Here is a 20,175-nt window from a genome sequence, read left to right as displayed (position 1 = left end):
TGATTTTTAACGTGTCAACTTTTAACATTCTTTTCCGTGTTCGGAATAACTCACTAACTTTGCCTCTCGCAGTTGCACATTTCCTGGCTTCTTATTGGCTGACCTGCCTTGACGTCACCACGCTTCCTTTCTACCAGCTTCCTGTTTCCAGCAAGTTGAGCGTGAATTTTTAACCTTTTTTTTTTGTTTTTTTTTTTTGTACCTAGCAGGACCTGACTGCGCTCGCTAAGGAACTCCGTGCGGCAGATGAAGTCCGTCCCCCCAACAAGGTGACAGATTACTCGTCTTCCAGCGACGATTCGGATACCACGGACGAGGACGACGACGAGGAGGTAGACCAGGAGGGTGGCGAGGAATCCACCTCGGGGCCGGAGGACTCCAGAGCTGTGTACGTGTGCTACATATTTTAGACCTGAAACCATGAAACCGGATTTTTTTTTTTTGCTTGTACAAGATGTGTACAATGTCAAAAATCTGCTCTATTTTGAATGATTTATAACATCTGATTTCTAACAATTTATGCCATTCCGAAACTGGTCATCTGATATTGTGCATTTCAATTTCAAAATGTTTTATTATCGTCTCCTTGGCAGGTCGTCCCGGCTGAGCAACGGCGAGACGGAGTCAGTGAAGACGATGATCGTCCATGACGAGGGCGAAAACGACGCGGGCTCCACCCCCTGCAAAGACAGCACCCTGGTAGTCCGACAGGTACCCATGCCCAAAACCGTTCGGCACTGGCATGTTTGCATCCCTCATTTAGTATATTTATTTATTTTTTAAACATTTGTTCATAGCGCACGTGGCCTGATCTCCTTTTTTTTTTTTTTGCATGCTATGTTGATTGTTGTCTTGCTGCATGTTAAACCCTGAGTGGTGCTGAAGCTACAAGCTCACGATAAGACACAAATGCAATTTTTAGAATAAAATTCCGATTTTATTTTATCTCTACTTTTTTGTTGTTCGAGTTCCTGTTCCAACTGTTGAAGTGTCCTCGGGCAAGACACTGAACCCTAAATTGGCTCCAGGTCAAAATTGTAAATGAGAAACTTTTCTCAATTCTTCTCAGATCTCAAAAAGTTTGGAAAACATTTCTTGTAGGGTTAAGGATTTGTCTAATAAATTGATGGCAGCTTTTATTGTCAAATTCTGATCGTATTCTCCCAGTGAGTACTCATCAAGTGTTGAATTCTTACAAGCGGGGTTTTTTTTTTTTTTTTTTTTAAACTAACAATCTAACTTAACGTTGTGTCCCGCCTGTAGGCTAGCCACCATAGCTTAGCTAACACCTTCCCTCCCCCCGAGCTGCTCCGTAACGCATGTAGCGGCAAAGTGGTGTACCCCTCTTTCTACTTCCAGAGCGATCACAAAAAGAGGCCCGCCGGCTCGGCGTCCAGCCCGGGCCTCGCCCAGCACACCCCCACCCCACTTCATCACCAACACCCCCACCCCCAACATCAACACCATCCCCACCAACATCATCATCATCATCATCAGCAGGCCGAACGCAACGGCTTTGCCGGCCGCATCCACCTTCTGCCGGACCTGATCCAGCAGAGCCATCATTCCTCCCCTTCCTCAACCCCGTCCTCCCCGTCCTCCTCCTCCTCCTCCTCCAGTCTGGCCAGTCCCATCACGTCCCCCCAAAGCCCCCTGGACAAGCTGGCCCTCCTCATCGAGGTATGGAAGTGGCTCGCTTAAGCCTCGGATAAAATTTTGTCTACGTAGTTAACCTGCAATAGCATTTGGTCATGCTAACCATATTGTCATGAAAAAGCATGCGGGGGAAATTGATCGTCTCAAAATGGTTCACTTTTATTCCTACTTCTATTAGTCACCACTTTGAATAAAATTACAATTCCAGTACATTTATCGTAAATAGTACTGTAACACTTTATTCTAGTTATTCGACTTTATTATCATGTTTTGTTTCTTAAAAAAATGATCAATTAATTTTTTTCCTGTAAAAATTGCTTCTCGTAAAAATTATAACTTTCTCTTTGTTCCCATAAAAGTGCTTTTTTTTTTTATTTGAATTTTTATTCCTGTAAAACTTCATTTTCATAATAATACCACTTAATATAAAACTACAACCTTTTTTTTTTTTTAAATCAACAATTTTGCAATTTTATTCCATTAAAATTCGCCATGGGACACTGAAGTTCTGTCTATATTCCCTTGATGTAGGTGTACTTAATAAAGTGACTCGTATACAATATCCCTCATAGCCATCAATATGAGACACGGGGGGCAGATTTCAGGTGAGTTTCAATCAACATTTAATTGATGTCCAAATATTGTCACGGTCTACGGAAGCACGGGTAATATTATCCACCATTTTGTTTGTACTCCCCGGAATGAACCAAAGTGTTTGTGTATGCATGTATCTTCAGCCTGATCATTTTCCTGTTTCTTTTTTTTAAATTTATTTTAATTAAGTTGATTTTTTTTTTTAATTTGTTTGATTTTTGTGCTCGTGTGTGCGCCCCCTTCAGAGTCAGTCGAGCAACAACATGCAGAAACACAAGTCGTCGTCGTCGTTCACGCCGTTCATCGACCCGCGTCTGCTGCAAGTGTCGCCCTCCGCGGGCAGCGCCCCCAACAACGTCGGTGAGTTTGCCCGCACCCTTCTTTCTACTTACATGTGGTGAAAATTCAGAAATCAACATCTTACAAACATTTTTTGGTGCAGAAGTTACCTTTTTTTCAAATGTTATTCCCTTAGTATTACATCTTTATACTGTCTTTTTTCCCACCCGTGTTTTATAAGTGTTATTTAAATTGTCCTATGCATCAATTCTTTTTTTTTTTTAGGTTACGGCAACGACGCTCGTCTGGCGGAGGCGCTGAGGGCGGACCCATCGCGTAAAGGTTCCGTGGTCAACGTGAACCCAGTCAACACGCGCCCGCAGAGCGACACGCCTGAGATCCGCAAGTACAAGAAGAGGTTCAACTCTGAGATCCTGTGCGCGGCACTCTGGGGTGAGAAATTGTCAATTTTACTCTAGTCAGAAAAATTTTTCTTACTACAAAAAATCTTTTTTTGTAAAATTATTATGAAAAACACTGAGTTGCAACTTGTACTTGTGTTAAGGTTACAACATTATTGTAATGAAGTAACAGTTTCTCGTACTATTGCATCTTTTTTGGGCCAATTTGCAGTATGTAAAATTCCTCCTTTGTTGTCATGTATTTTATACGAGTTGTGTTATTTTTGTGGAATTGCAGGGGTGAACTTGCTGGTGGGCACCGAGAGCGGCCTGATGCTTTTGGACCGTAGCGGTCAGGGCAAAGTTTACCCGCTCATCAACCGAAGGCGTTTCCAGCAAATGGATGTGCTGGAGGGACTCAATGTCCTCGTCACCATATCAGGTACACACGCACACTCTTGCAATCAGGAATGCACTTATGGGAGATGTACATGCAATTGAATTTGGTAGTAAGTTTTTTTTTTTTGTTATAAAATTACTATTTGTTTTACAATCAAGACTTTTTTTCTAGTAAAGGTAGGATTTTCTTGTTTTCTTGGTGTCAAATTCCAACTTTTTCTTTTTTTTTTTCTTCTGTATATTCTCCTTAAGTGAATACTTTTTGTCTTGTAAAATTGTAGTTTCTGTAAAGTGAGGACTTTTTTTTATTTGTAAAATTTCAACTTTGACTTTTTTCCCCATAAAAATTAGTTATTTTTCTGTAAAATAAGTTGTCTTGTATTTAAAAACAAATACAACTTTTAAACAAAGTTGGACTTGTTCTCAGGAAAATTAACATTTTATTTAATTTTTTTCCCCTTGTAATGTTTTTTTTTTTTCCGTTAAATAGCTACTTTATTCTCGAGAAATTAAGGAATTATGCCAAGTACGTTTTTTTAACTTCCTCTAGTTAACTACTTTTATCTTACAAGATTGACTGTTTTTATGATTATTTCTTTTTCAAGAAATAATGTTTTTATTTTTTACTAGTGTCAACACACACAAATGGCCTTAATGCACATTGACATCCATCCGTGTTGACAAGTGTTGACAAACCCACTGCGTGCAGATTGAGCGTAGTGTGAGTCCACACAGGTTGCCTGTCAAAGGATGTTGGGTAAATATCGTTCCGTGCGGATGGCGTCACACTGTGTAGCGTGTGTGTTTCCATCATGCAAGGAACCAACATGTTTTGTGGTAGAAAAGTGCACACGTCAAGGAAGCTTTCATCAGTGTCGGCAGCGTGTCGCATGACTCGCGTTGTTGTTGTTGTAATGCGCGTGTGGGCGCGTCGCAGCCACATTTTGTCGAAATGTTTCCAGAGCTGCTGCTGCACTTGGTATTTTTTTGTGAAAAGATTCATGTAACAGGATTTTTCTGTTAATAATGCAATGTTGCCACTTTTATGATCATAAATTTGTTTCTCGTAAAAAACAGTTTCCCCTCTTATAATAAGGACTTTTTGTTTAATAATCTTGCAATGTTTCTAATTCCTGTGAAAATTGCAGCTACCCTGTGTCCATCCAATCATTGGCCGCTGCATCAGGCACAGGATATTTTGTACTCCCAATTAGAAATCTAACAGTTGTGTGATCATTTGCAATGGCGTGCCATTGCATCATCGTGACAATAACGTATCTGTCTTCTTGTGAATGGCCTTCAGGTAAAAAGAACAAGCTGCGCGTTTACTACTTGTCGTGGCTGCGGAACAAGATTCTGCACAACGACCCCGAGGTGGAGAAGAAACAAGGCTGGACCACAGTGGGCGACCTGGAAGGTTGCGTCCACTACAAAGTCGGTCAGTTCCACAAGCCTCGCTCACCTCCGCCAAGTCCTCATGTTCACCTTTTCTCTGTTAGTGACTTTTAACTCTGACCCGCAGTCAAATACGAGAGGATCAAGTTCTTGGTTCTGGCCCTGAAGAACTCTGTGGAGGTCTACGCTTGGGCGCCCAAACCTTACCACAAGTTTATGGCCTTCAAGGTAAGGAAAATTCTACAATTTTTTTTTTTTAATCACAACTTTTTCCCTCCAACTTTTTCCAATGAAGTTTCATGAGTTTTCCTCCCAATTTATTTTTTTTTACTCGTAAATTTATGAAATTGTTGGTGCAAAATTGAAAATAAATACAACTTTTAAAATGAAATGTTCTCATAAAATTACCGCTAGCTCAGTAAAATGGCAAACTTATTTTCATTAAATCAAACATTTTAATTGTAAATGCGCAACTTTTGCATTGCATGTTTACAGCTGAGGATTAATTTCACGTTTTCTCATAAAACTACCTCCGACCCACACCTAAATTCATATGAACACTAACCATCCGCGTAGTATTTGCTTGAGGTCATTGTTCTAAGCCTGATTTTTTTTTTGGGGTCTCCAGTCTTTCGGCGAGCTGGTCCACAAGCCGCTGCTGGTGGACTTGACAGTGGAGGAAGGCCAGAGGTTGAAGGTGATCTACGGCTCGTGCTCGGGCTTCCACGCCGTGGACGTGGACTCCGGGGCGGTCTACGACATCTACCTGCCGACGCACGTAAGGAAAAGGTAAATGACCTTCTTGATGAACGAGGCGGCTGATGTGGACGCTTTGCTGTGCGCAGATCCAAACGCACATCCAGTCTCACGCCATCATCATCCTGCCCAACACGGACGGCATCGAGCTGCTGGTTTGCTACGAGGACGAGGGCGTCTACGTCAACACGTACGGACGCATCACCAAGGACGTGGTGCTGCAGTGGGGAGAGATGCCAACATCTGTCGGTGAGAGTCAAAACTTCTGACTTTTTTTTTTTTCCAAACGTCATATTTTTAGAGATTTTTCTCATGAAATTGGTAATGTTCAGGATAAAATTCACATTTTCTTTTCCTCAATATTTTACAAATTTGAATTTGACCTGCAGTTCCACAATGCAAGGCATGTTTCAGCATAAGCTGAGCCTCTTCACCTCACAGTCTGTCATTCCATTTTTGTTTTTTCTTCAATTTTTAACGTTTTCTTGTGTGGGACAAAGGATGGATACATGACAGCGTTATTGTTCACGGCACGTTAACGATAGACCAACATCAGATCGCCATATTGTCACTTGAAATTGCTCATTTAATGGCAAGTTTTCTAATCATGGTGGAATATGAATTTCGGTAGTCTTCAAACTGAAAACATACATTGGTTTCTTAACTTTTGAGTTGTCACCTTTGAAAAAGATGTCATAACCGATCATTGTTACTTTGTTTTGATAAAATTCTTCCAATAGGTCACCAGCCTTGACATTTCGACACATACTTTAATTTTTGTGCCTGAACGTGTTGTTTGATTAAAAAAAATCAATCATTTTCTTCCCAGCATACATCCGCTCCAACCAGATAATGGGCTGGGGCGAGAAGGCCATCGAGATCCGCTCGGTGGAGACGGGCCACCTGGACGGCGTCTTCATGCACAAGAGGGCCCAGAGACTCAAGTTCCTGTGCGAGAGGAACGACAAGGTGAGCCTGGCTTAAATCTTTCAATCACCCCACAGCCACATCCCCCCGTGCACCTGGGACCACTACGTATGTGTAAGTATGTGTGCGTTTGCCCTCAGGTGTTCTTTGCTTCAGTGCGGTCAGGAGGGTCCAGTCAGGTCTACTTCATGACGCTGGGTCGAAGCAACCTGCTCAGCTGGTAGACGTCTTCCTCTACGTCCTCCTCCACTTCCTCTTCCTCCTGCTCCTCCGCCTGGCCTTCGCTAACACTGGATCTCAGAAGCCAACCACCTCTACAACCGCAACCCTAACGGGCCCCGAGCGGACCCGCGGACGAGGACTCCACGTACCCTTCCGTGACAGGAGGAAGGGATCAAATGTGAATTCCCGGAGAAGGAAATCCCTGAGAAATTTCCTGGTGCTCGTCATCGTCGTCCTCGTGGTTTCTCCCGCCCGGACTTTGAGCGTCTTCTAACCGCGGAAAAGTTTTAACCAGTCCGTAAATGTGTGTCAGTGTTCTCGTGTGACAGGGATGATGGATGATGAAGAAGATGATGATGATGATGAAGTATGTTGTCACGGTCATACGCTAAGTAGGCTCGGACTCATTTTGGGCAGGAAGTGAGGGCAAAAAAAAAGGACAAAGTGTATTTTTTTTTTCTTATTCCTCCCACATGACCGTGCATATTTGTGTTCTACCTTATTTTATTTGTTTTTATTATTAATAATAATATTAATATGATTATTTTCCAATGCACATCCTCTTACCCCACTGTCTTGCTTGCTTCCACCCACAGAGGGCGACATGCTGTCTGCATAGAATGTGTGCGTACCAAAAAAAAGAAGTCAATAAAGTTGTGTATGTACAAAAAAATATATATAATACTAATATCTGTGAATAGAAAGAAATCATTTGTTGGTGAAAACGTGGGTGTGTTTGTGAAGCATGAGATGATGATGATAGTGTTCTGGATTTTTGCAGTTGGAGCCAGAAATTGAGAAGGGGAAAAAAAATCCACAGGCTCGTCACAATGTTGCGGCAAGCAGCCCAAGCTGGATCAGAATGACAGGAAATTTGGGGGTGAAAACTCAAATTGACTCCTGTTACCATGGCAACGTGAAAGACCTTAGAAGACAAAACGGTGTCTCAACCAACACATGGACGCCGTGTTGTTTACCATAGCAGCAATGATGAGGATGTTTCAGAAGATGGGGAGTCCTCCTGGAATCCTGTTACTATAGCATCCATGGAAGACAAAAAAAAACATTTGGACACAGGGGCACCATTTTGTGCTTGGGTCAACTTGGAACAGCCAAACGATGTCACAACGAATTTCCCGATGTTTGCGAAGCGGGAAGTCCTCCCTGCATTCATGTTACCATGGCAACTGTGGAAGACTGACAAAAATGGTGACAACCCCTTACACACCTGAACACAATTTTTTGTTTGGGACAACAGTTACCTTGGCAACAATGATGTGGCTGTCATGGCAATGTTCCAGATGCTTAAGAAGCTGTCGCCAGGTCACAACGGCAGGAAGTCCTCCTGAGACTTCTCTTACCATGACAACCTTGGAAGAGACAAAATGGTGGCTCAACCACCTTACATTTTGTTGGCCGTTGTGTGTTTGGTACAGGAGTCAGCAAGCAGGGATGGCGGATTTTCTGGAGAACCCTGAAGTGGATCACAAATGAAAACAAGAAGTTGAGAAAAAGTAACTCTTTTTGCTGTCTCCATGGAAACCACGGAAGACCATTTTTCGACTTTTTTTCCCCAAATGATTCTCAAGATCCAATTGAGGATTAGTTCAGGTTCTTGAAATAATTCTTCACGTTCGAACACTGTCGATCCCGGTTGAAAATGACTTACTTCAACCTCCTGGACCCCAGTTGGGATCTGGTCATCTGCAAAAGTAAGGATATTTTAACTCTTTGGTCACATTTTGAATCCCTCTTCGTTGCTACTAGCCTCATCCTAGCTAGTGCTAATCTAGTTTGTCTCTCAGGTACCGCGTTCAAGTTCGAAATCTCCTTTCATTTCTTGCTAGCAAGGCATTAGCCCGCCAACAGTCGAGGCACTTGCTGGCTAAATATTCCGATTGCTAGGACTGCGTTGGTCAGCCAAATATTCACATAAATATTCCGGGACAAACTGTAACAGGTACTGAACAAATTTCCAGCCCAGTTCAAGGTTCTTGCCACGTGTCAGTTACTATTTAGTGAAAAAAAAATACTACTCTTAAACCTTTTTCATGAATCATTAATTTCACAGATCCAAGCACAAATGGTTTTAGTTTGGATGACGGTTAATTTATCTGGTTGTGAAATACTGAATCTGTTCCGGAGCAGGTACTTGGGCCCGCCTCAGCCACTCGTCATTCCACCACGACGTTTCAAACGTTCAGGAATGACCGTTTTTTTTTTCATCCAGTGGGCTGTGCCCTGGTCATCAATGTTGGTAGCATCGTCCATGTAAAAGCGTGTGTACTATCCATGTTGGGAGTCACTTGAAGAGTTGTTGACAAAGACATCGCTAACCTGACACTAGTTTTTCCGTTGTTTTTTGTTACTGTGATTTTTCGTAAATGTCATCGTCGACATTTTGTTCAATCGTGCGTTTATTTGAATATGCGCTCACTTCCTGTTAGCTCCCGCGCTAACGGTGCTAATATTAATATTTTAATTATTTTTTTGAAACATCCTGACTTACTGTATTTTCTTGTAACGTGACAAATGTGTCCTTCTAGAAATGCCCCGCCACCCCGCCTCACTTGTGCTGTGTGTGTTGTGGAGTACAAAGTGTTTGGTTGGGAAACCTTGGAGTTTATCTTATGGGGCCTAAAGCAAAAACTCTGACAGGAAACTGAACACACACCTGCGGAATGTGAGTACAAATTGTCTATGGAAATAATAGTACTTGTTCTGTAGGTTATTAGTTTCATTCACTAATCTTATTAATAACAGGATTGTTCCTTGCTATAATTGTATGTATATATATTTTTTAATCGCGTGGGTAACAGTGTTTTTCTTGTTCTTGTATTGTTTTTTTTTTTTTTTTAATACTCATTTGGGCTGAAATCATTTCATGGCTGGGGTCTTCCTCAATGACACAAACACTCATTGATTGGATTGCACAGCCACACCCGTCCAGTGAGTCCGTGTATGTGTGTGTGTATGTGTGTGTGCGGGTGTGTGTGCGCGTGTGTGTGTTATTTTCTACTTTGAATGCTATTCAATGTTAAACTACTCCTGAATGTTAACTTTTCGACTAAATATTAATTCATTCACTGCCATTGACGGCTAGAAAAATCAAAGATCCATTTTAACTGGGAGGGTTAAGCAGTGTTAAAAACAAATGCATGCACTTGTGTGTTTGTGTAATCTCCTGAGGAACTGGAAGCAGAAGTGAACTTTGTCTTGCTATAAAGGAAAATTAGTATTTAAAGTTGTCACCATGTCAAATCATAATTAGATGCATATTTATTATAATTGTATATTGATATAAATGTGCTTTTTTTAAAAATCAATTTAAACTATTTATTTTTTTTCTAACGTATGTGTGGGTCAGACCAGAATTGGTCCATCGTGCGGTTGCAGTGGTTTCATGACGACTGATGAGGTCATCTCCCTCTACTTAAGAGTCCGACTGCGCCTCGGACCCCCACACTGGCAGGTGCGGCGGGGTCGGCACGGTGGCTTGAAAGACGTTGGCTGTTCCACCGTGTTGGACGCTTCTGCAACCCAGGGCCATGTCAACCATCTTGGTGTTGATGATGCTAGCTGTAGAGTTAGCTCACGGACGGAGATTCGCGCTTCCACCGATGCCTGTGAAGGGTGAGCTACGTCCCAAATGAAAATGCCTGTTTTGTTTGCATTCAACTGATTTTTTTTTTTAAATAAAAATTATTAAATACATCTTTTGTGTTCACAAACATAGCGTGTAGGAATTACAGCATCATGACTCAATATTGTTTTCCTGAATGTGTTTGTGGCGCTGCTTCTTTCCGCCAGACGGCTGCTTCACGGTGTCGCCCGAGTTGGAGCTCTTCAGTCTGGAGCGCGAAGCAGTCACTGTGTCTTTTCCCGCCTTCCGGAAGGCCCTCAAAGTACGCCACATCGCCCCGCCCGACGCCGCCTTCCGCATTGCCAAGGACAACCACACCCACGACGGCGGAGAGGGCCGAGTCCGCCGCCTAGGCCCGGACTTGTGGCTCCTTCCGGCTCGGCCCTCCGACTCGGGCGAGTACACTTGTACTTTCAGGTAACAAAAAGCTTTTCAAAATATTGCCGACATATTGTTTTAAAATTGCTGAAAAAATGCCAATGTTAAAACTAATTACTAGGAAGAAATGTTGAACATCAGAAAAAAGTAAATGTTCAAAATACTTCTAAAGACTAAATGTTCATAAAACACTATTACATGTTCAATAAAAAACTGAAAACATTACTAAATGTGAAAAAGTAACCATTACTAACCAAAATAAATGAATATTTATTTAAACAATTCTTAATACTAATAATTTTTTTATTAAATGTTAAAAAAAATACTACATTGAAAACAATTGAAATGATAAAAATGACATTTAGTCACCTTTGAAAAAAATACAGTTTTAAATATAAATTTAAAATATAAAAAAAAGAACAATCACACCAAAATGTTAGGAATACTACTAAATGTTAAAAATATTCAATGTTAAAAATAAAAATAGAATAAAATCACTCCAAATTGTTGCAATTCTAGATGTAAAAAATAAAATAAAAGCCTTTAACGTGTTGGCCATACTTGTTTTTGTTGGTGTTGTCATTGTTGCTGTTGCCGTGGCGATGCAGAAACGCTACGTACTGCATCCAAGGCAGTGTGACGCTGCAGGTGTACGCTGTGTCGGCGGCAGACGTGGACAAGCTGTCCTACGAGTACGACGCCACGCCGGGAGAAAACGTCACGCTCAAATGTCCCGTTAAGAAACACTTCTCCCACACGCATGTCCAGTGGTTCAAGGTGAGAGCAAAAGTAGCGCCTGGCAAATGTTCAAAACAACCAATGAACACCCTCCTAAGTGTTAAATGTTGATTTTGTTGACAGGAGGACTTGGGTGCTGTTGACCTCCAGGGCCACAGGTGGCGCTCCTTCCAGCACGATGCCGGAAAACTGCAAATCCTGGCAGTGCAGCATTCCGACGGCGGTTTGTACACTTGCCGGCTGAGTGTCCTGGTGGAGCGCAGCGAGTTCCCACTCACTCGCACCATCCGACTCCTCGTCAAAGGTGCCTTGTTGCTCGGACAACAATTCAAACCCAACAACAACAAAGTTTCCCTCAAAATCTGATCGATACTAAAAGCCTTATTTTTTTTAAATTGCTGTCCAGTGAACAGCATCTTCAAAAAAAAAAATTTTTTTTAATGATGTAAAAAGTCGATTTTGTCAATCTTTCAGAGACGGAGTTACCTACGACGCTAAGACCACCTCTGATCATCACGCCGTTGAACGGTAGCGTCCACGAGGCCTCTCACGGTGAGCCATCAACTTTGTCCAGAGGATAATCGACACAGAATTCAGAAAAAAAAAATCTTCAATGAGTCACAAATTTTCACAAGCAAGATACAAATAAAATGTGCAAGTTGAATGTAGCTCAATATAACCTGTTGTAGGTTCTGAACTGGAGGTCAAGTGCACAGTGCTGACAGCATGCCAGTCCAGTCGGCAGACGGCCGTGTGGTGGACGGCAGACGGCGTCCGGGTAGACGCGTCGCACATGAATGGGCGAGTAATGCAGGCCGGGAGAAGGTAGGCGCTCGTTTCCTCACCTCAGCCTTGACTTGGAAAATGGGCTTTTTGTTACAAAATGGCCGCCGCCGCCGTCCCTGCAGGGAAATCTGGGTGGCATCAAGTTGCCAGGTGGAGGTTACGCTGGTCATCATGGCGATGACAGAAGAAGAGGAAGCGGCGGTGTTAACGTGCGTTGCTCAAAACCAGGATGGGAGGCAGGAAGTGACGGTCACACTCCACGTGGAGGGTGAGTCACATGACACGGGAACATGTACACTAACCAATAGGGCTTCAAATTAAAGTTTCAAGCCTGGTTTAGAGTTTCAACAAAGGGTTTAAATGCGGGTTTTAAGTCTAGGTAAGGTTTCAAACAAGAGTCAAATTACGGGTTAGGGTTTGAAGACAGGGTTAAGTTTTCAAACAATTGTGAGAGTTTCAAATTAGGGTGTTCAAAGTAGGGTTTGTAGTCAAGATTTGTGTTTCAAGCATGGGTTTGAGGGTTTTATGCTTGGGTTAGGTTGTCAGGTTTAAAGTAAGGTGTCAAATGTAAGGTTTCAAGACTAGGTTAGATTGTCAAAAGTCCGAGTGAGGAGTTCAATTATGTTCATGCCTGTTTCATGGTTTCAATCAAGGTTAGGACATTTCAAATGATGGTTTGAAGTCATTGTCAGGCTTTCAAATCATTTTCCAAATAAGGATAAGGCGTGAACTAAGAAAGGTTTGTCCCCTCCGAAGCAGACTCGAGCATGACATGGCTTGTGGTGGCCTGTGTGTCCACTTCCTGTTTCCTGGTGGTGCTCTCCGTCTTCCTCTACGTTTTGCTCATCAAGCTCCGACTCAAGAAGAACTTGAAGAAGAACAAGAATGCCAACTACTTCCTGACGCGCCAGGACAGCGCCTTCTAGTGGACGCTGCACTACCTGCCTTGCGCAACAAATAGCACCAGCAACTGTGACTCCTCTCTATTGTGATGACTTGAACAAAACAATTCTCTCTCTCTCTCTTTCTCTCTCTCTCTCTCTCTCTCTCGAGCGCCCCTCACTCACTCGCCAATATTTAGAAGGATTTCATAATTTTTCATGTTTAAGGGCTGAATAAAACATGTACACAAACGGATTCAAAGTCAGATTTATTTGTCAATTCAACATAATATTGAAGACATGGAAATGTGGATGAAAACAAGTTTGATGAATATGCGCAATGGGGAAAAAAATTATTAATATAAATCTGAAGACGCACAAAAACAAATCATGTGCTGGAAGAAACCAGAGTTTTAAAAACTTTACCAGAATAACACAAAAACTCAAAAAACGTTCACTAAATATACACATAAAAATATAATGAAGTCAGCAATAAATAAATACTTGAATTAACAAATTTTAATAATTACAATTAGCGCCCAAAATGTAAAAAATTCCCCATTAGCATTTTCTTTTGCTTTTGTCAACCTGCAACAAATCTTTAGTAAATTGGCCACAAGGTGGCGTCACAGGAAGACGCCCCCGTAAACTGAAGCAGCGCTGTGGAATGCAAACACGTGCCAGGGCCTGTATGTTTTTTTCGCGCGCCTCCCAAAAGCGATTGCTCAACTCACAAGAAGTTGCAACATGTGTCTTTGCTCAGACGACGAAGCGGCTGGCGACGAAGAAGACGCGCGTTCGTTTCCTCTGCTACCAGATGAAGTACACGAGGAGGCTGTCATGTGACCACCACCACCTTGTCATCATCGCCACCACGCGGGTGAGTTTTATCCAACCCGAACGTGGTCTTGGTGTCATCTCGGAAGTTGGAGGGCGAGTGCATGTTGCCAGGGCTTTCACATACGTTTTTTATTTGATTTTTTTTTTTTTAAACATAGGCAAGTTCTTACACTTGTCATTGACCGTCTATCAAACAGGAAGTCTCACTGAAATCGGTTGTAGCATTTCAAAGTTATAATAATTAAAACAAAATACATTTATTGCAGAGGATTCCTTTATTGTCATCATTTATTGTCAAATACAAATTTGTTTGAAAAATAGTACACACACCCCTAGGTGTCACCCCGGAAGTGTCATGCCATTGTTTTGTGTCTTTTCAAAATAAGTCTAGTAAAATCAAAATGTTGACAAGATTATAATTCAAATGTAAGTTTTACTTGAAACATAATGCCTTTTGTTGCCTCGGCTTTTTAATTGTTGGCAAATGTTGTTTTAAATTTTAAAATGACAGAACAAAGGTGATTTTTTAGGACTATTCAACCAGGAAGTTGTAGTGTGACGTTGGATCTCAAAATAAAGCCATCGAGACTGTAATTGTCGACATCCATTACTTGTGATTTGCTCAAAATGGGTGTGCTCATGCAGCTAACGCTGCTTCTTTTATTGCTTTATGATTTGCAAGAAAAGAGGGAAAACAGGTGAGGCCTGATCATGGCAATAATTAAAATTGTTGACGATAATTGCTGCCGATTAAAGAAACTGAGTCATGTTAGACTTTTGTGGACAAAGTGCTCACTCATATCTTTTCACAAACAAAACAGCTAACTAACTGTCTAATTAACAAGGTCATTAACTAACTCACTAATGCACATCCTGCACAAACCTCTTAACGTGACTGACTTGGTGACAAACTAACCAACTAAGTTACCAATTAACTTTCAGCCTTACCAAGTGACGAAGCACAGTAAGTAGATAACCGAACTAGCAAACTCTCAAGTAGTTAAAAAAAAAAAAAAAAAACTTAAGATCCAATACAGTCAGTCACACAAAAAATGAACAAATGAAAATCTAGCTAACTAAATAGCGAATGAACAACCCAATTAAAGACTGAACTAGCAAACAAAGTCACTAATGCATAACCTACACAAAGTGATGGAGCTAACTAACTAACCAACTAACTACCAGACATACCAATTGACTAAGCAGAGTACGTAGGTAAACTAACAAGCTAAGCTAACTCACTAACTCACAAGCATAAAAAAAATAATAAACATCTGAAGTAACCAACCAATGAACAAACAAACTCACAAAAGCACAAACTACCAGATTTACTAATTCAAGAAGTACAGTTTTAGTAACTTTTTTTTTTTTTTAAATAACAGCCGCACTTTCTCAACCAGCATACAAGACTGCGGATCTGGCCATCTTCCATGTGATTACACAGTCGACTTGCGTAATATTTTTTTGGGGGGGTTGTTGCATTAAATCAGTGAGTCTGAAGCTTCCCTGGGCGATTGCTCATTCGGGAGGCGCCAGAGCAGGAAGGCACACGTTGTCCTCTGGTCCGCTACCGTTTGCCATCATTTTACAATTCATACCGTCGCTGTCAATCCTTAACGCATGTACGTTGTATGTGCGTTTCAGCCATGTGTGTCCATGTGCGGACCCTCCTGCTGTTGTTGGTGGTGCGACGTGTTTGCTGGACTCGTGCAACTCCGGGTGAGTACCGGTGCCGGGACGCTGACGAGTGGGGGTTGGTCACACTGGCTGGGCGGTGGGAAAGTCCTGAATGGGTCAAAGTGAACCAAATGTTTACTCACTAAACCTTCATGTTGGTGTTGTCATGTCCTTGAAAACTATCGATTTTGAAGCATACGCGTGTCAGTACAAAGTAGTGGCGTTAGGAGAGAAAGTGGTCACTTGCAGTGGTGGGAAAAATAGATTAACGTTGTGGGAAATGGAGACACTTGGCTAAAATCCCGAAAGATTTCTCATGAGGTTGGATGGCCAACAAATCGCACGAGCTAGCATAAACTACCTTGTAACGAATAAATATAAAACAAACTTTGTTCCAAATAAAAAAACTGACTGACGCGCTTTAGTGACAATTCTAACTGCAGGTGTTTGTTTTTGGTCAGACGAGTGCAAGGACTACGACGTTCAATTTGAGCGCGTGTTCTCAGTGCCGGGCGACGTAGCCATGATCAATTGCACGCTGGCGTCTCCCGACGTCTTCAACTTGTCGGCTGCGTCTTACGAGGTGGACTGGTATCGCGTGGAGACGGGACGAGCCGTCCGTACCCTCAGCCGTCACGTCTTCATCCGAGGAGAGACGCTGTGGTTGCTCAACGTCACCATGCAGCATGACGGACATTACCAGTGTGTGCTCAGGTAACGCCTCGCCATCCAAGCAGGAAAATACCGTTGTAAATGTGAAACTCGCGCAATTTCTATTTCTACATTTTTTTTTATTAATTTGAACTAAACTAGAATTAAATCGGATGATTGAATATATTATCTAATCATTAGAATCCAGTTGAATTCATTCAAATTGAATAACTCCATTTTCTATTATGATGAATTCATTGACATTCATTTTAATTCATTAATTCATTTTTTGGTGCATGTAAGCCCCGCCCCCTCGCTGTCCTGTGCTTGCTGATTGGTTCACTCCTCTTCCAGGACCAGCGAGTTGGGTTGCTTTAAGCAGTCCACCAGGTTGGTGGTGGAGCATCCGCTGCAAGGCGAGTGCGGCCGTCCGCGCAAAGCCTCTCAGGTCCTCACCGTAGGCGTGACCGACACGCTTTCCTGTCCAATCAGGGACGTCCTCAACGCGCTTCGCAGCTACGGCATCCCCGCCACCGTCACATGGTACAGAGTGAGTCATGCGTTTGTCTTGTTGCCATGGAAACAACAGTATATTTTCGGTGGCAGAAATTAACATTAAAATGTAAAATAAATTCCCGAAGCCGCACCTTGAACCAACTCTCCCAAAAAAAAAACCAAATAATTAATTACTAGAAAACCAATTAATCATGTAACAAATGAATGTACATATTATTAAAAAATAAAAGCATACAACAATCTAACTGTGGACAGATTGATTAGCAAAGAAACCAAAAAAAACAATGAATGAAGAAAAAAAGAAAATGAGCAAAGTAACGAGATCTAAAACTGTTAACTCACGTGTGTGTCCTAATGCATGTCCACGTGTCGTCATGGATGTCAGGGCTGTGACGCGATTGAGGACGGCTTGGACGGACACGTGTACCGCGAACGAGCACGGCTGAAAATTAAAGACGTGGACAGTCGCAACAACCAGCCGTATACGTGCACCCTCAACTTCAACCTGGGCGGCGTCGCGGCGTCCATGTCCGAGACCATCCAGGCTTCTGTGCAAGGTGGGCAACATGGACACTCCTTCACACTGTCACCAGGGGGCAGCAGAGATCATTCATAGGGTTCTGAAAAAGTTGTCCAAAATATCGGACTCAATTTTTTTTGCACAACCGCAGTACCAAAAATAGCGCATACCACTTTTTGGTACGTTTTATTAGAGAACATTATGGCCTACAATTTTTTTTTTTTAGGGTACCAAAAGGTTCGCCAAAATGTTGCTAATGTTTGTTTGTTGTGTTGCAGAGGATTACTGCTTCCTACCGCAAGTGATGCAGCCAGCCAATGATATCATGAAAGTTGCCACAGGTAACTCGGTCAAGTCTTTCAAAAATGTCAAAAGATGTTAGCTGCTAACGTGGCTAACGTTTGTGTTCAGGGTCTCGTTTGACACGAACGTGTCGAGTGTTCGTGCCGTGCATCGGCACCGTTCCAGACGATCCTATGGTGGACCTTTTTTGGTTGGATGACATCGGCATCATCCCCAACAACAACTCTGAAAGGATATTTACCTCAGAACCACGGTGCCTACTTTTTTTTTTTTTTTTTAGGAAGGGTGGGGTGCCAAATTTTGGCAACCACTTGTCTTCCCACCCTTCCCAGTTAGACTACTAATAATGAGACTAAAATATAAGAATTAAAATTCTCTTCGCTGATGAACCCAATATTTCTCAGTATAAATTCTTCGTCATTTTCTAACTTTACAGTTGAATATTTGTGGAAGCTTCACAAAAGTGATGGGTACCCTGCCTTGTCTGCCATTGTTGTTTCAACTTCCCGCTTTCCAGCGTGTGGCGTGCGAGCGTCCCCCCGAAAGGTATTTGGATGGAGAGCGTGCTGACCATTTCCTCCCTGGAGGAGGCCGACTTCCTGGTCAACTACACGTGTCGCGTGTACAGCGCGCGAGGATTTCCTCAAGCTCACTTTTCCGTGCTGCCTCAAGGTAATTCTCGTAACCGTCTGACGGCCGCCATCTTGTTCCGATGCCTTGACTTCCTGTGTTGCAGAGCAGGGCGATCTGATTGCCGTCGGCTGTGCGCTCAGCGGCGTGGTGGCACTCGCGGTGATCGCCGTGGTTGTGTACTTCCGTTTCAAGATTGACATAGTGCTGTTCTTCCGCAGCTCCTTTCCAGTCTTCTATGCAAATGAAGGTAATAACATGTACCCGCAATGCTAACACAAACACCCTAAGTGATGTTAACGCTAGCATGCTAATTGATACTCGGGTGTGACGCCAAATGATGCGGCGAACACAAGTGTGTTCTGTGACACGCTAAGCATCTTCAGTGATATAGTTACAATAATGCGGCTAACGCAATCAGACTCCCAATTGTGGCTAAAACGAGTATGCTAATTGATGTGGCTAAAAGCTGACAAATGTGACTCGCACTTAACACGCCAAGTGATCCAGCTGAGGATTACGCTAAGCGTCAACATTTGTTCCCTTTGTTATTGTCAGAAAATGACGGCAAGCAGTTTGACGCATACGTGACGTCCTACTACCCGCTCAGCTGCCAGATGGATGTTAGTCACCAAGTGCTAACGTTTACGCTTGACGTTCTGCCACAAGTGTTGGAAAAAGCGTGTGGCTACAAACTGTTCATAGCCGGACGAGACTGCCTGCCAGGACAAGGTAAATGGATTTAATTAGTTAGTTTGTAAGTGGGTTAGTTTGGTCATATGTTTGTTCGTTCATAAAATCATTTTTAGGTTTCTTAGTGAGTGACTGACTGACTTTGTTGTGAATGAGTGAGTTTGTCCAGTTGTGTTAGTTAATCTGTTGTTGAGTGAGTTTTTGCATGACAGTTGGCAGGTGAGCAAGCGAGCAGTAATTAACATTTTATTGTTAATGATTGTTATAATTAAGTCGTAATAGTATCTTTTTTATTTTTTATCATGGGTATGTGGATTGGTTAGTGAGGTTTAATTCGTGAGTTGGTTATCAAATCAGCATTTTTAGGAGGTGCATTTTATTAGTTTGTCATTGATCAATTGGGTGAATCAATGAGTTAGAACGTGGGTGCTTTCCTGATCTTGCTCTGTTGTGCGTTTGCTGCAACGCTGCCCCCTGCAGCCATGGTGGACTCTGTGCACGACAACATGCTGGCCAGCCGCAGACTCCTCCTGCTCTACGGCGCCTCGTCCTTCCCCCGCACGCATTGCCGCCACCACCTCAGCAAGCAACACACTACCAACAATTACAACAACACTAACAACAACCTGGGCGAGGAGGTCTGTTTGGACCCGCTACGTCAACACGAGTGCGCGGTGGCCATGCATCAAGCGCTAATGGCGGGAACCCTCAGGGTCAGCTCTTTATTTTTTTGGTATTGACTTAGTTCCCGTGTGAGTCAATTAGTTAGACTGTGTTTGTTTTGCAGGTGGTGCTGGTGGAGCTGGAGGAGGTGAGCGCGGCACAGCTGGCGCTCTTCCCGGAATCGCTGCGTCACCTGCGGAGGAAACAGGGCGCCGTGTGCTGGTGGAAGAACCAGCGGCTGAACCAGAGGAGCTGGACTACCTACACCAGGAAGTCCTCGCCGTCCAGGACTGGCACGCGAGATCAAGAGGAAGTTAATTCGCCATCCTGTCTGTCTCCGACATCCAGGTTCTGGAAGGAGATTCGCTATCAGATGCCAGTGAGGGGCAAAAGGGCAGCGCCCCTCCAAAGGACCGCTCTGGTGAAGGTGTAGCAACTCGCAACAAAAATGGATGCTTTTTTTCTTTGGAAAGACCACCGGAATGATGGCGGGGCACGTTGGCTGTGAATAATGAACTGACTGACTGGAGCAGAACTGGAAAGTGTTTGCTGAACCACAGTGAACCCTAGTGGGGGATTAATTCAGTGTTGTCAAGTGTAACTAATAAAACTAAATTCAAAACACAG

The 20,175-nt window shown here is 42.8% G+C and overlaps 3 protein-coding genes across 9 annotated transcripts in view; all 3 read left to right on the top strand.

The window, feature by feature from the left end:
* The window catches only part of map4k4 (mitogen-activated protein kinase kinase kinase kinase 4), a 32,247-nt gene extending 24,946 nt beyond the window's left edge, over nucleotides 1–7,301 (top strand). For 2 of the 6 annotated variants that reach the window (XM_088315981.1, XM_088315983.1), the window contains 12 exons: nucleotides 210–388; nucleotides 594–711; nucleotides 1,360–1,680; nucleotides 2,496–2,610; nucleotides 2,815–2,982; nucleotides 3,229–3,372; nucleotides 4,633–4,767; nucleotides 4,852–4,952; nucleotides 5,353–5,502; nucleotides 5,570–5,729; nucleotides 6,310–6,449; nucleotides 6,548–6,695. In XM_088315981.1, coding sequence (XP_088172107.1) covers nucleotides 210–388; nucleotides 594–711; nucleotides 1,360–1,680; nucleotides 2,496–2,610; nucleotides 2,815–2,982; nucleotides 3,229–3,372; nucleotides 4,633–4,767; nucleotides 4,852–4,952; nucleotides 5,353–5,502; nucleotides 5,570–5,729; nucleotides 6,310–6,449; nucleotides 6,548–6,631 — 1,815 coding nt within the window. In that variant the 3' untranslated portion in view covers nucleotides 6,632–6,695. Of the gene's footprint in view, nucleotides 1–206; nucleotides 389–593; nucleotides 712–1,263; nucleotides 1,681–2,495; nucleotides 2,611–2,814; nucleotides 2,983–3,228; nucleotides 3,373–4,632; nucleotides 4,768–4,851; nucleotides 4,953–5,352; nucleotides 5,503–5,569; nucleotides 5,730–6,309; nucleotides 6,450–6,547 lie in introns of all 6 variants that reach the window. The other 4 variants (XM_088315979.1, XM_088315982.1, XM_088315978.1 and 1 more) reach the window with 3 other exon arrangements.
* A 1,874-nt stretch (nucleotides 7,302–9,175) lies between these two features.
* Nucleotides 9,176–13,264, top strand: LOC148323649 (interleukin-1 receptor type 2). Of its 2 annotated transcripts, none has more exons than XM_088315986.1 (9): nucleotides 9,176–9,312; nucleotides 10,068–10,262; nucleotides 10,440–10,689; nucleotides 11,259–11,427; nucleotides 11,512–11,692; nucleotides 11,863–11,940; nucleotides 12,078–12,213; nucleotides 12,297–12,442; nucleotides 12,934–13,264. In XM_088315986.1, the coding sequence occupies exons 2-9, from the start codon at nucleotides 10,178–10,180 to the stop codon at nucleotides 13,098–13,100; spliced, it is 1,212 nt and encodes a 403-aa protein (XP_088172112.1). In that variant the 5' UTR covers nucleotides 9,176–9,312; nucleotides 10,068–10,177; the 3' UTR covers nucleotides 13,101–13,264. The 2 variants fall into 2 exon arrangements, with proteins under 2 accessions (XP_088172112.1, XP_088172113.1); XM_088315987.1 differs by lacking the exon at nucleotides 9,176–9,312 and adding an exon at nucleotides 9,484–9,578.
* Nucleotides 13,265–13,729: 465 nt separating this feature from the next.
* LOC148323648 (interleukin-1 receptor-like 1) lies at nucleotides 13,730–20,174 on the top strand. The gene is made up of 13 exons (XM_088315984.1): nucleotides 13,730–13,744; nucleotides 13,819–13,935; nucleotides 15,540–15,614; nucleotides 16,034–16,286; nucleotides 16,578–16,773; nucleotides 17,125–17,296; nucleotides 17,538–17,600; nucleotides 17,671–17,815; nucleotides 18,080–18,234; nucleotides 18,299–18,442; nucleotides 18,751–18,924; nucleotides 19,366–19,598; nucleotides 19,673–20,174. The coding sequence occupies exons 3-13, from the start codon at nucleotides 15,542–15,544 to the stop codon at nucleotides 19,979–19,981; spliced, it is 1,917 nt and encodes a 638-aa protein (XP_088172110.1). The 5' UTR covers nucleotides 13,730–13,744; nucleotides 13,819–13,935; nucleotides 15,540–15,541; the 3' UTR covers nucleotides 19,982–20,174.
* The last annotated feature ends 1 nt before the right edge of the window (nucleotide 20,175 follows it).

The sequence above is a fragment of the Idiotropiscis lumnitzeri genome, chromosome 14 (assembly GCF_059441095.1).
Source record: "Idiotropiscis lumnitzeri isolate Australia: NSW breed Sydney's pygmy pipehorse chromosome 14, RoL_Ilum_1.0, whole genome shotgun sequence".
Taxonomy (NCBI): Eukaryota; Metazoa; Chordata; class Actinopteri; order Syngnathiformes; family Syngnathidae; genus Idiotropiscis; species Idiotropiscis lumnitzeri.
This window is presented reverse-complemented; position numbering and strand designations above follow the sequence as displayed.

Coding starts and splice junctions, on each gene's coding strand:
- LOC148323649 (XM_088315986.1), top strand. CDS start 10,178: ATGTCAACCATCTTGGTGTTGATGATGCTAGCTGTAGAGTTAGCTCAC. Junction 11,693..11,862: donor CATCCGACTCCTCGTCAAAG/GTGCCTTGTTGC, acceptor TCAATCTTTCAG/AGACGGAGTTACCTACGACG. Junction 12,214..12,296: donor GTAATGCAGGCCGGGAGAAG/GTAGGCGCTCGT, acceptor CCGTCCCTGCAG/GGAAATCTGGGTGGCATCAA.
- LOC148323648 (XM_088315984.1), top strand. CDS start 15,542: ATGTGTGTCCATGTGCGGACCCTCCTGCTGTTGTTGGTGGTGCGACGT. Junction 15,615..16,033: donor CTGGACTCGTGCAACTCCGG/GTGAGTACCGGT, acceptor GTTTTTGGTCAG/ACGAGTGCAAGGACTACGAC. Junction 18,925..19,365: donor AGACTGCCTGCCAGGACAAG/GTAAATGGATTT, acceptor TGCCCCCTGCAG/CCATGGTGGACTCTGTGCAC.